Source organism: Notothenia coriiceps, unplaced genomic scaffold, assembly GCF_000735185.1.
Source record: "Notothenia coriiceps isolate Sejong01 unplaced genomic scaffold, NC01 NC01_scaffold00010727, whole genome shotgun sequence".
NCBI classification, from domain to species: Eukaryota; Metazoa; Chordata; class Actinopteri; order Perciformes; family Nototheniidae; genus Notothenia; species Notothenia coriiceps.
In genome coordinates, this window is record NW_011343428.1 from 167751 (window position 1) to 181935 (window position 14185).

The following is a 14185-nucleotide window of genomic DNA, read 5'->3' on the forward strand; positions in this document are numbered from 1 at the left end:
ATAGAAAGAAATATACATGGTAATAGTGAAGCTTTTTCTCAACTCTTGGAGGCATAATAATTGACTCTAAACAAGCAATATAGGATAATGTCTCAACAGTGAAAGAATGAAGCTTTAATAAAAATGACAATTGGATGAGTAACATTATGCTTGCATGATAATGAACCAAAATTACACTTTTAAAGTTAATTTATTTTTTCACCATCCATAACTGTTAGCAGTAACCCACAGTCAAACATTTTACTAGTGTTTGGTTTTACCCTATGTTCAGTCTTCAATGATCAATATTCTGACCCGCCACTTTTACTCTTGACTCCCTTATGAAAGAAAGAGGATAATGGCATCCTGTTGTCTGAACAGTGTCAAATAAATACAATTGCAGATATAGTAAAATCATATATTAAAAAAACAATTAGGACCAAGTATGTGAGCAACAATGTGTTTAACATAGCACAAACATTTAGTTTTTTTTTTCTTGCCATGTTTGCAAATTGCAGTCATAGAAACAGACACAAAATGGCATTGCAGGCTTGTTTGCAGATATAAGGACTTAGACGTTTTAAACAAAGGTGTATTAAAACAATAACATTAAAACTCTCCTTCATGAATAAAGTTAATGAATACTTTCAACATCTGACCTTAACTTAGAAATGTTTAAATAAGCTTTGCATTAATACTCTTTCTTAGTCGTAACAAGCATACTGAATTTGTAACAGCTTTGCCATGTCTACAAGGGACAAGCACACAACATGAAGTAATACCCTGAAACTGAAGTTCCATATTTGCAGGATCGTCTTTAGTGAAAATAATATATTTCGTATTTCTTTTTATCAGATAAACAGGAACAAAAGTTATCAATCATCTTGAATACCTAGAAAGTGTTTATATGGGTTGTCAGAAACGCACCCATACATTTAAGGCCAAAAGGAAAACAACTAAGGCAGAAAAGTGTTTTTGTCCCTCTTGTTAGATTCTGGTTTAAAAGCAGTTACTCTCAATGTGTTGCTATGAAATAAATAAGGATACAAAATATGTTGAACCACTTAAAAATATCACCTGGTAGATGAACATGCACATCTGGTAAAAAAAATGAATGAATAATATTTCAAATAATTAGTATGATTTTTAGAAAGATAGAGGAATCAGCTATGGGTCGGGAAAGCGAAAAAGTGCACAGTCATGGTAACATTGGCAATGAGAGATCAGCAGAGGCCTGCGCTGATGCTTTCTATGGTTCAATAATAATAGTGGTGCATATTGTTGGAAGACTGCAGAGGACCGCTGATGCGACGAGTCATTCTCTCTTAATGTTCACACTGGTTTTGGCACTCTAAAACAAGGCCCTTGGCAATGACTGATGTATATGTTCTAGTGTTAACATTAACATGATTTGGAGCAGGATTAGAGAGTGAAGGAACCGGGTGACTGGAGACTGTCACAGACAGCCTGACGGAGCTCCTTAAGGACACTTGATTGATTTACTGCAAATAGAAACACAGAAACAGAAGAGAAATCACATTAATTAGATTGTTGGTTGATTGTTGAAATGTGTATTTCCACTGAATCACTTAGATCAAGTTATATAATTAAGGTAACATTAGATGAAAGCAGAAGAATGAGGGGTGTAATGCATGCAGGATTCAGTAAGGAGTCACTGATAATACAGGGACATTTGACATGATCTCAATGTCATTATCATTCAAATAATGTAATCAAACTCTTCACTTCCTGAATATGATACAGAAAATAGAGAATAGTATATCACTAGTTATAGAACACAAGCCTTTTCGGCTCAGTGAGCGAAAAAAGGAGTTGTAATATGAACTGACCTTAAATATAAATGAAATCTTCAAGATCAATATCGAGGTAGATAACACATGTATGTAACATCATTGTAAACATTGTTATTAAACCTCTTCATCCAACTCGTTTTCAGGCCAGAATATCTAAGCACTTCTTCACATAATTCTTTTGTTGGTTACATGTGGCATCATCCTCTCACAAAACAAATGACCCGCACACTTACTAATGATATATTCCTATAATTATCACATACACATTTGGAATTGGATGTAGCCTGGAAAGCTAATTCAGTTGAATTCAATTTAGAATTCAAGTTTCATGTTTCATGTGGATCGCAAGCCAAAGAACGATATATAAATATCACAAGGAAAATAACACTTATACGTCATGCTCAGGAGATGTGTGCCTTCCTTGAGCCCAAATGAATATATTCTGTATGTTATTTTTGACATGAATGGTAGCACAGAGAGGAATGGTTCTGCTAAACCAGTCTAACATTGTGAGCAAAATCATGAAAGCATATTTAGACAGTATGAAGTTGACTTTTGATTGTGTTCTGGATTTGTTTCAGTATTTGTAAGCAACTGTGACTGAAATAATATTGCTTTTATTTGACTTTTTAGAAGGGGCAGGTCAAATAAGATGTTCTTCTCCCTGCTCCTTTCCACCATGCACGTTACATTTGTTTTTAAACCCAGTATGAGTGTACATGTTTCGTAAAGTGAACATGTTTTAAAATAACTGTGTGGAATGAATAAATAAATACATGTACTGTACAGGACGAAGAAATAATACTAGTATGCCATATATTGTGTTAGAGGTATAATGGCTCCAAAACAGAGAGCTTAGAGTGAGAATATATTAGTGAATGCACAGCCTGAGAGAAAAATCTTGCAAAAATAAAAGATACAAAAATAAAAATAATAATAAAGATGGAGAGATTTAAAAGGGCCACTTTAAGCCTTGCAGAAGAACCCAGAGCCTCTGCAGGTGCTTTGTGGCTCACAGTTGGTTCTGCAGTAGAGCATACGACTTACATGTTTGCTGGCAGAGGCTCCCTTTGTGTTGCCCTTGCCTCCTCCGGCTGTGGCGCTGCTGCGGCGGGCCTGCTCATGGTCAAACTCCAAGTCCTCCAGGCGCTGGGTTAAGGCCAGTTTCTGCTGGATCGCCATACGTAACAAAGAGTTCAGAGTCTTCTTCTCATCCTCAGCAGCAATCAGCTGCCTCTGCATGTCATCCAGCTGGATCACATACTCATCACACCTGAGGGGAGGAGAGGGAGATGTAGAGAAGAGAGAGAGAGAGAGAGAGAGAGAGAGAGAGAGGGGGGTAGGAAGAAACCAGAGAGGAACGTTATATCCAGCAGGTGGAGCAGCTTGCCTTTTATCCACTGCTGCAGTCACATGTTTTCTCCATTCCCGAGACAGCAATTTCCAGATGGGAGGATGAGGTTTCTGCTAGCTCACACAGTATTACATCAGACTGTTCCCACAATGCCTTGTGTCTTATACACACCAACATGAAATATTTAACATTTTCATTTTTAGGAGAAATATGCTAAAATAAGTGAAGAATTAACATGATTGAAATAAATGTCCTCTCTAATCTGGTAATGTTCTCATATTTCCTTTGAAGTATACAGGACATTAGTTGGTTTGAATAATGTCGTGCGTGCTGGAACACTTGGCAAAGTCTTGGCTAATTTCATGTTTGTCAGGAATAAAAATGTAAATAAGTGCTTGTTCACATTTAGGTAGTAAACCAGTAATCATACCTTGTAGCAAACATGGCTCGAAGAGATGAGAACATGGCGGCATCTTCTTTCAGAGCCTTGAGTTCATTGCGGAGCTTCATGATCGTCTCTGTCACCATGCCCTTCTCGCTCTCATACTTACTCTTCAGGTTGGCCAGCGCACCCTCAGCCGTCTAAAAAAGGGAATAAGAACTTATATAAGTATTCATTCATTATTCATTTATTGCACTGCGGTTATTTTCGGCCCAAGTCTATCTGAGAAACAATGAACATCCTTCCTTTGGGAAACATACACAGCAGCAGCATGCACACAGCTGGGCCACACACATACAGACACACTGGGGTCCTCTGACCTGTTTGTTGGCCTTCAGCACGGCTCTGAGAGTGGCAATCTGTTCCCTTTTGGTGCTCAGCAGGGACTTCAGTTTGAGGATCTCTCCAATGCAAGCCTCTTTGTCCTTGTCTGCCACTGTGCTCCGCTCCTGGTTTGCAAGTCTTTGACGGGACAGCTCCATGGTGCGGTCCACCGCCTGCTGCAGGTGGAGGATCTGGTCCCTGATGATGGCCACGAGGTTATACACGTTCATGGGTTCTGGCCGGTGCTCTGGGGCGGATGTGACTGTGGTGCTGCTGGAGCTTTCAGACTCAGACTCAGTGATCAGCCCGTTGGTGAGAAGTATGGAAGACTCCTTCCCTTCTTTACCTCTTCTCACTATGGCCTTGCCTTCCTTGTAGTAGTCCAGCATGACACGGTTGGGCGTCTCGTTGTTGCACATACACACATGGTTGTAGAGATTGGCCAGCTCCTCACTGAACGTTATGAGCTCATCCTGCGCCACGTTAAGGCTGCCGAGTGATTCTCCCGCCGACGTGCTGACCAGACGCAGCTCCTTCTCCAGACGAGCCACATCTGCTTGATCCGCCTGGCTGATCTTCTCCAGGGACGCCAACTTCGACCTTAGGTCATGGACGTCGTTATCGAACCGCGAGCGCTCCTCCTCATACTGTGTTCGACACTCTTCGTACTTGGACCGCAGCGTCTTCAGTTCCTGCCTCAGCTCCCCAGCTTCAGACACAGCCACTGTGTATTTACACTGCAGGATCTCCGGCCCGTTGATGTCCAGCTCGTAGTAGTCTCCGTCATCGTGGCTGTCCCGGTCTTTTTCACTGTCCAGAGCAGAATGGCGCTCCTTACTGGCCTGTAGCTTCCTCATGGCAGTGAGGTTCTCAGTCAGCTTGTTGACCGTTTCCTTTTGCTCAGACACAGCCCCATAGGCCTGCTCCAGGTGCTTCTGGTTCTCCTGGAGAGAGTTGATCAGGGACGATTTCTCTCGCTCCACCTAAACGTATAAAAGAAAGGCGTTTTCAAAATTGCATGTACAACTGATAAATCCAAAGATGATCAACAATCATGTATTTACATTGTAAGCAACACTTGGACAGTTACAGTTCTGACTACGTTAAATGTATGTATTAATCCTGCGCATTGACATTTTGTATTAAATATTGTTGCCGTTTTGGCATCGTCAACAAAACATTTCTTCAAAATCTTAAATCCCTGATGAGCTTTGTGCATTTACTTAGCTTGTCTATTCATGTAATGTTCAAATGGATTGAATATTACTCCACAAACTTTCGTAAAAATGTCTTAAAATATATCGGTCATGAATGGAGACATTGCTTTATTACAGATATATTATTCAACTGACCCATTTAGTTTTAACACAAATAAATGTTTGGGCACTTTACTGCTTGTATGGAAGAGTAAACTACAGGCCAGATACATCAGCTGAGATCAAAGAGTTACCCAAGAGCAGTTAGTAAGGACAATCAACTACTCCTGTGCATTACATGCTTTGTAATACATTTATTTTTGAGTGAATGTGTTGATAATATCTGATCAGGCCATACATTGTGGTTATGGAGGCCGACCTCATACCTGCATAAGCTGTTGTTTGAGTTTCTGGATCTCAGAGATGTTGAGCTCGCTCAGCAGGTCGTCCACCAGGCCGGGAGCCGGCTTGAAAGCCTCTCTCTTGTTCCCTCTGTTGTCTTCCTCACACTCTGCCATCTTGGCCAAGCCATTTTCAAAGCCTCTGATCAGATCGTCGTTGTCCGGCTCGTAGAATATGGAGTGATCATCGTGCAGCTTCAGGTTGTCGATGGAGATGTTGAAAGGGCTGCTGTACAAGGAGCCGCCGATGGTCATGTAGTGGGAGAGCTCCTTTCGAAGAGTGGCCTTCTGCTCACGCTCGGTTTTAATCGTTTCTAAGGCCTCAGTCAGCTGTCGTTCGGCGATTTCTCTCAGACGCATGGCTTCCTCCAGCTGGCTGTGAAGGCACTGAGAGTCCTCCTCCAGACGCCGGATCTCATGCTTTAGACCTTCAAACTCCACCTAAGCAGACGGTCAAAAATAATAATTAAACTACATTTTATTTTTTTGATTTGTGGCGCACGCTTCAACACGTGCATTTCGGTTTATTCAAGGCATTCATTTTGTTATTCTACAGTATTGTTGTTTTATAGTTATTTGTTAATGTAAATAACCCAATGTATGTTCTTTCAAATTGAAAAGGATATTGTGTTTGTTACTTTTGTTGCAGTTGTATATATTTCTTAAGTGTAATTTGGCTTGGCTTCCTATTTTGTATGGACATGCTTTTATTTTGAAGGAGATTTAGCGCTGTTGAAAGGAAGTTGTTGTTGCTATGGAAACACTAAACCTAACTGTCTTGTTGTATTTCAGACCGTGTCCCCGTGTCTGAAAATTAGTTTTACTTTATGACGTTACAATTGACATTTAGTTTAACCGACAGTTGGTTAAGTCTGTTTTGCGTGTGTCTATACCTAACTGCTGTCGCAGGCGTCGACGAGTACACTACTCTTAGATTCTAAACGTCTTAAGTTTCATAGTCAACGTGAGTTAGAAAGTACAATGCCATTTACTTGGTACAGCACTGTCAAATTAACATGGTTGTCCGATGTCAATTACAGTAAATTCTGAAGCATTTTATTATGGTGCAGTGCATAAGTACGTGCCCGAATTACCATAAACCTTATTTGTTACCCCCCTTTCTTGAAATAGTGGCGGTCTCAATAGAAAACAGGGCGAATTTTGTCCCGGACATATATATAAAAATAATAATAACAGAATAACAATAGGAGGGACACGGGGTCCCCAAAACTGTACGATGAGCGGGTGTCTTTCCCGTCGTTCTACCCTTTCGTTCCCCTTTTCGAGGACTACACTGTCGGTCTAGTCCTCGGACTGGTCCTCTTCGGAGCGCGTCTTACTGGAGGCCGTCCGGTTTCAAGGGAGTGGCGTGATGTTCGACTTTCTAGCGGACGTAGGCAGGGACCTTTATTCTCTCCATCTCACTGACAAAAATTCATTAGTTATCATTTTTATATATTAATCCTCGTCTGAAGTTTAATCTCGCTTTCTCATTTTGTTGAGGAGATGGGTCTTATCAATACAATATATTACTCGACTTACAAAAATTAAACATTATAATTTGTTTCGCATTACGGACCATGTCTTACTTGCATCATTTCTATTTTGACGTAATGGTTCAGTTAGCTCTTAAGATTATACAATTGACTTTAGGAGGGATCTGTAACAACTGTATGTCTAGGTGGTAAATGTGCCACACACTATACGAGAAAATTGGTGTTGCACGATTGTAGTCAAATCAATTGGTTTCTCATTTCGGTTATTGACTTAGTTTCTAGTCACCACTTTACCCATGTGTGCGTGGGAAGAGTTATTCAGTGTCAATTTTCTGTGCTTTTTATCTTCTGCTTCTCTGCCTAATTTACTAAATTCAATGTAACTGAATCCGGTCTGGTCGTGATCAACAGTCCCACTCAACAATCTCTCACTTCGGCCACGCCTACCCTACCCCTCCCGCGGATCCTCGTCAGTCTTTCTATACCATTCCGGGTGACACACCTGTGTTTCCTCGGAGACGTCCGAGACATGGACCTAACCATTCACTGGTCAGGAGTGGGAGCAGTAATGTTGCGGCACGGTTTCAGGCGGACACCGATACTTGTTACGACTTGGCTTATGAGTACACGGAAGACGGTCGATCCGTCATCGTTCCTTCATAGCACGTGGCAGTACCAGTAAGTTGTTATTTATGGTATCTCGTAAAAAAATAACATACCAATAACGTACGTAAGAGGGACAGCGCATCCCAGCTCTCGACCGCCTCGCGTCGCCCAGTTCGCGCACTACTGGCGGTTCCACGTCCGATGCACTCCGAGCAGCGCGTCCTGATTGGCGCTGACCTCTACTCTTGTGTGCGAGTCTTTGTTTCAGAGCCGATCTGGTCTTGGCACTGTTTTTGTACCTTGGAGTGAGTAGCAAATGTTACTGCTCCCCATTTACTACACTTACCTTTCAAAAAGGGCCTTTGGGGGGGAGGAAATTCTTGCTTTTGGTGTAGTCATGTAAAAAAGTACGTGGTTATTTTGGTGTATCAGTAATACTAGTACATTCTTTGCTGTTCCGTTCTGTACAGTGGAGAGGTGGATGTGAAATGTAAACGACATAACTTTTGTCATTTTTAACGTCATATTCCAACGTTAATTCTAAATACTGTATAATACCTTACTCAGTAACGTGATACAGACTCCTGTGGAAGCCGTATGTGTTTTTTGTGTGGTTTCTCCATGCCGGACTGGGCTTTAAGCCGGTCAACCGGGTGATAGCCAAGTTCAAGCATAGCCCTATAAGAAAGAAAAAAATACTTATAACTTTTAGAGGTTATAGTTTGCATTCTGCACGGGAAGCGCCCCAGTTGTGAATTGGTACTTGAATAGCAATGCCCCGAGGAGGAGGAAATGTCTGCGATCTATACTAAAAGCGGCATTAGACGGCGGAAACAAGATGNTGAGTGGAATATGTTGAATATGTTTTACCAAAATGTTGGCTATATGTTAAGGAGTTTTCAGGTTGTGACAGTGCACTGCAACATGTTTGTTGATCTTGTTTATTGGTATTTATTATTTTGATATTATTTATTTAAATGTAGACATGAAGGTATCATTTATTTTATATTGGTTTTTCAGTTGATTACCCATAACATATAATTCAACAGTTAAAAAGTTCAAATTATTATTTGTATTTGTTTTAAAGTACAATAAATGGACGTTTTCAAAGTCAATGAATAATCGCGATTACAATTATTGACCCAAATAATCGAGATTATGATTTTTGCCATAATCGAGCAGCCCTACTACACAAATGGTCTCGCGGTCCGTATACGGCCCGGAGACCAGAGGTTCCCCACCCCTGCTTTAACACAATGGGAGTTATCTGAGAGTCACCTTTTTTAATCTACACATTGCAGCAATGGTTTCACACTGTTTCACTGAACAGTTGGTGGTAACAAGGTAACGCGCCTACAAAAGCAGCGAGAAGAAGTCTCAAAGCAAGTTATTATAGATAGTTATCAATGCAGGCTAGGTTATCCACTTTACACATGCATTATGAGAAAGTAAGTGCATTCAACAGATGTAAGACTTCAAGTAACACCCACAGGTCACTTTTAATTTTGTAACGGTATGAATATGGCGACCCTGGATCTAGCACCAACTTGAAGGCAAAGTTTCCATCCCAAATGTAAGGTAAAGGTTGCCCTGACATCTCACGAGTACATTAACATATCAGGACAAACCCTTGTTATAAATACAACATGGCCTTTCTCTGTCCTTCCACTTTAGGAGGAACTTTAGCCTACATTCAAAGCCCTCACCCCAGTCAGCAGCTAAGAATAGAAAGATGGTCAGTTGTTTGTCCGTTTAAAATGCTTTTGTATTGAGGAGGGTATACACGAATAGTTGTAGGGGACACACCAAACGGAAGGGTTACCAGTTACTAGCAGCCATAAGAGTTTCCAATTTAATGGTGTTTGTGAAGAGCTTATGCAAAGCAGATGTGCTCCTGTCTTCTGAGCTCAGTTCGTGCCGTGTTCTGACGCTGCTGTGCAAATCAGTGAAATTAATTTCATGCCGCCTCACTGACCGCTAATGCCTGCAATATGTCGTGATGTTTTTGATTGGTAGTGGCTGCAGGCTACATAATGCTCCGTCTTATTTTATAATAACGAACATACTTTTGTGACGAAGATATTTCTGCAACCTTTGTGTCTCGCAAGGAACTTAATCTACTACGAAACAACATAAATGACCAGGAGGCATTTTAGCATGTGTTTGAAACACCGGTAACACTTGGATTTTGAGTGGGGATTATTCTGCCAGACGACAGAATGAAGTCTGCTGTTACAGTGACTGGCATTTTATTTCAATGTAAGTTAACTCAGTGAATTTGAGAAGTGGCATGGTGTCATCAATTTAGAAGAAGCCAGCCATTCTCTTCTTCTTCACGGAGCGGATCTAATTTCCTTTAACATCACAACTGGGAATCCACCCAAATCAAAGATGCATTTTGAATAATTAAACATAACGTGGGGAAAGGCCTTTCACAACTGACCACAAAGAGTCCTGAGGTATCAAAGATTTAGGAAAATCTTAAAAGATAACAGAACAGTTGGATTTTTTTAAATAACATTTCCTGTTTGGCTAAAGTGATTGTGTATGGTTTCCCCAAAGAGAAAGGAGTTGGGTTTCAGGGACCACAGCCAGACCAAACAGCAAAGAAATGGTGCCTGAAGAAGGAACCCAAAGCTCTCTGTTAGAACAGGGAGGAGGAACCACGAGCTACAAATAACTCATATTGGTTAAAACTCAGATAATCGTCATCAGTGTTTCCGCCAGGGGGGCGTCTTGCCGTTATTTGACGCCCTTATTCAGCTCGGAACGCCCCGAACTGGAGCCGAGGGCGCCCAAGAAAATAAATAATTTGAGAGACGATCGAGAGTTTTTATCGCTTGAAATGACGAAAAGGAAAAAGGACAAGGATATCCCTCTGTTGGAGGGGCAAAGGAGTCTGGTGGGATTATTTTCGCCGCCAGCAAAGCGCGTTCCTGTGACGAAAAAAAAAAAAACACAGCCGCATCTTCCAAGGAGCATGCCAGGAGGGGTGTCCCCGTCGGCAGGGAAACGTAAAGAGATGGTATCTATAAGGGACGGCTCAATTCAAAATTCACGACGCCCTCTCAGCCCTGGTCTGGTGGAAACATTGATCATAATAAACACGGGTTACTGAGGTGTAAGTTAAGACATCATTTTGTAGAATGCAGGCAAATAATGCATGTCCCACAAAACTTGTTTCAAAATATTTACACACACACACTTTTTTTTTTTCAACTGTTTTCTTTGCAGTCTGCCCCTCGCCACCACTAGGTTTTACCCAGAGCAAACTAATTAACCTAATAGCAAATTGCACTCAACAAGCTGAACTAAAAGCTGACAGTATAAAACAGTTTCGCTTCATTTGCAATGTAGAAATAAGCTAAATCTTGTAGACGGTGCGGCTCGGACGGAAAAACCTGGCTGTCGTTCCTTCTATGTCTTAAGCTCTTTTCTAAATCTCACTTGGATGTCAGGAATAATGCCTTTCATTTTACAAATTCCAGGAAGATAAGATATGTAGTTATACATGTATGGATTCACTGTCTATTTAACACATACACTAATATTAATCCTGTTCAGAATTTTCAAATGTATAGATATTTTTAAAATAAGCTAAAACTAGCAGACCTTGTGGCTGAGATGTAAAACCTGGCTGTCGTTCCTTCCAACAGTATTTAACTATTTTCTATATTGCACTTGTTTTGATGTCAGGAATAATATGCACATTTATTTTACACATTCCAGGAAGATAGGATCTTATTTATTTATTTGGTTATAGATGTATGGATTTGCTGTTGCTGCTTGGGAAACTACATTGAGTTATATTTAATACATACACTATTATTAACCCTGTTCAGAATTGACAACTATTTAAATCAATAATAATACACTTTATTTGTATAGCACCTTTCATGCGCAAAGCAGCCCAAGGTGCTATACAGAAAACATAAAAACAATATTAAAATGAAAACAGAACAAGATAAAACATAAGGGATTCACTGATCTGGAATTTGGACCTAGTTTATCTTGTTCCAGAGGTAGATCAAATGGCTAAGTGTGTTAGGTCTAACTCTTACGGCGCATTTACACTGCAGGCCTCGCTCGGTTTGGTTAGGCGTTATTAGGCCCGGTTCACTTTAATGCTGCGCTCACATTACAGTTTAGGAACTGGGGTAGTTACTATAGTAACGCAGTGTAGGCGGGGCGATCGGCTTTTTGGCGGGCGGAGCGACGCTGCATACAACTGCCGTGACGTCATCTTAAATGCGACACAACTCACAAAACACACAACAACAATGGAGGATGTGGAAGCCATCGTGTCCTTGCTTCTTGGTATGTGGTTTTTTATCACAGCAAGAAGGAAAACTTTGTTTCGGAAAAGGCTGCTTATAGCCAAGACGTAATACCAGAAGAAGCTGAGGGGAGATTTATGACAATCACAACAACGCAGCAGAGACTAACGCCAAGACGACTCCAACCGACAACGCTACTCGGTAAGCTAACGTTGGCTAACCTACCAAAAGTGTTCTCACGCTCACATATACGACCAAAGTGTTTCACGCTCATTATACGACCATAGTGTTTCACACGCCCATTATACGACCAACAGTGTTTCAAGCATTTAATTAATTGAGCTACGCAAGCCTTTTACCTATTAAACAAAAATATGTATGCTTTTGTTTGTGTTTTCAGAGTTCGTTTGCCCAATGCCGCCGGTGTTTGGATGGCTCGACCGAAGGCCAACCCCAGTGGTGGGATAATATTGTTCCATCTTTTCACACCCACTCAGTGGGTGGAGAAGCTTCCAGGATGTCTGAGGAAAACCTACTCCTAACCCTGTGGCACACAAAACTGCAAGCCAGCGATGGGAAGAAGACACTAGGACACATCATTCCGCTAGGTAGTATACCTCTAAAGAAGAGGCGTGACATCGGGCACTGCTGTGGAAGCTTGCCGACCGGCTCCGAGTACAGAAGCCCATTGGACACTCACTTTTCGGAGTGAGTAAACCCCATCCTGTGTGCGGATGTGTGCAAGACTTCTGTGCTGCTGCAGAAACGTTGTTAGTAGCCGCGGAACTAATTCGTTCACGCAGACACCGAATTTTTGCAGAAATGGCTGCCTACCAATAGAGAAAAGGTGGGGGGCTCCCTCAAGTGTGTAGGTGCTGTTGATGGATCACAGCATACCCATCTTGGGCAGCCACAGGGAATACCCACTTGCGACTAATTTCAACCCGTAAAGGTGCCTGGCCACTCCCATCATGACACCTTCAAGGAGTTGTAGATGGAAAGGACATTTCTGGAATGTGTTTGAAGGAATGCCGGGAGCTTGCATGACGCGCTCTGGGGTTTGAGGCTGTCCTCATTGTGGGAGTTAGCGCCAGTCGTGCAAATACTTTCCACCGTGGCACCAGGAAACATTGGCTGGGGTGAGTGCTGCCTATTACATCCTGAGACTCTGCCTATCCGCTTGCAAAAACTGCTCATAAAAAAAAGTTCCCTGACCAATGGCCCAGCTGACCAGCAGACACATGTGATCTACAACAAGAAGCATTTGCAGTGCACGGGTAGTGGTGAAAGCGCATTTGGTAGTACTGAAGGGAAGGTGGCGTTGCTCATGAAAAGAATGACTGTAATGTGAAACTTCAATCAATGGTGAGCTGACATGCTGTGCTCTGCATACACCTCTGCGAGAGTCATCGGAGAGGCGCTATGAGATGATGGGATGGGCACGCAGCAGTAGCAGGAGTGCTGGGGTAGCAGTTGCACAAGGTGCAGAGGAGGGGGCACTGAAATACGAGAGGGTTTGATGTGGGCTACCTGAATCCGCTAAATACAATACATCATAGGGTTCAGTGGTATACCATTTCTTGTGTTTGTAAATTATAAACACGACATTTGAAAGACACTTGGGCATTAGGGCTAGTGACATTTTGCTTTTAGTTTTTATTATATACTACATTGTATTTGAACATAAATAACAATAATTTTTTCTTTTTTCACATATTCAGTGTTGTCAAATGACTATTAAACAAAAAATGTTATCAGAATTGACTATTTTAGTAATACTTTGATTTTCAAGCACCAGTAAGTACTTCCCGCCATAATAAGAACATTTGAGGCAAATATGAAAGTAAACATAAGAATACAATGATCTCTTATCCCCTTTCCTCTTTTCTGTTTTTTTTCTAAAATAGCCCCTTGCCAGTTTATTTGTTAAAGGATCTCAGGACCTCAAGGCAGCAAACTCAATTTCTTGCTTTAAATCTCTGGCTTAAATTAACTTTTATCTTATGGGCTTTTTCCTAACTGATGGTATTTGCTTATTGCTTTATAAATTCATTCGTATTTTATATCTCTAACGATTCTTAAAATTTGGGATAATTTTTTAGCAAAAAATTGGTTCTTGAGTGATACTTGTAGGCTTCATTTGAAGTACGTCAGCAGCTCAGCATGAGAGAATCCCATCGGAACCCGAGCATTTGTGCTTATCTTCACTGAATAAATACTCAATGTGCGAGTCAAACTAGCTGAGGTAGCCTTTATGCAGCTTTGTAAGCTGCAAAGGTGCGCGGGCGCACATGAT

The 14185-nt window shown here is 41.3% G+C and overlaps 1 protein-coding gene across 1 annotated transcript in view; it reads right to left on the reverse strand.

Annotated features, from left to right (window-relative positions):
* Positions 1 to 80: 80 nt before the first annotated feature.
* The window catches only part of LOC104946162 (protein bicaudal D homolog 2-like), a 19831-nt gene continuing 5726 nt past the window's right edge, over positions 81 to 14185 (reverse strand). The window contains exons 4-8 of the mRNA XM_010771932.1: positions 5496 to 5951; positions 3910 to 4896; positions 3578 to 3729; positions 2841 to 3066; positions 81 to 1481 (exon numbers count right to left, since the gene is read on the reverse strand). Coding sequence (XP_010770234.1) covers positions 1479 to 1481; positions 2841 to 3066; positions 3578 to 3729; positions 3910 to 4896; positions 5496 to 5951 — 1824 coding nt within the window. The 3' untranslated portion in view covers positions 81 to 1478. The remainder of the gene's footprint in view (positions 1482 to 2840; positions 3067 to 3577; positions 3730 to 3909; positions 4897 to 5495; positions 5952 to 14185) is intronic.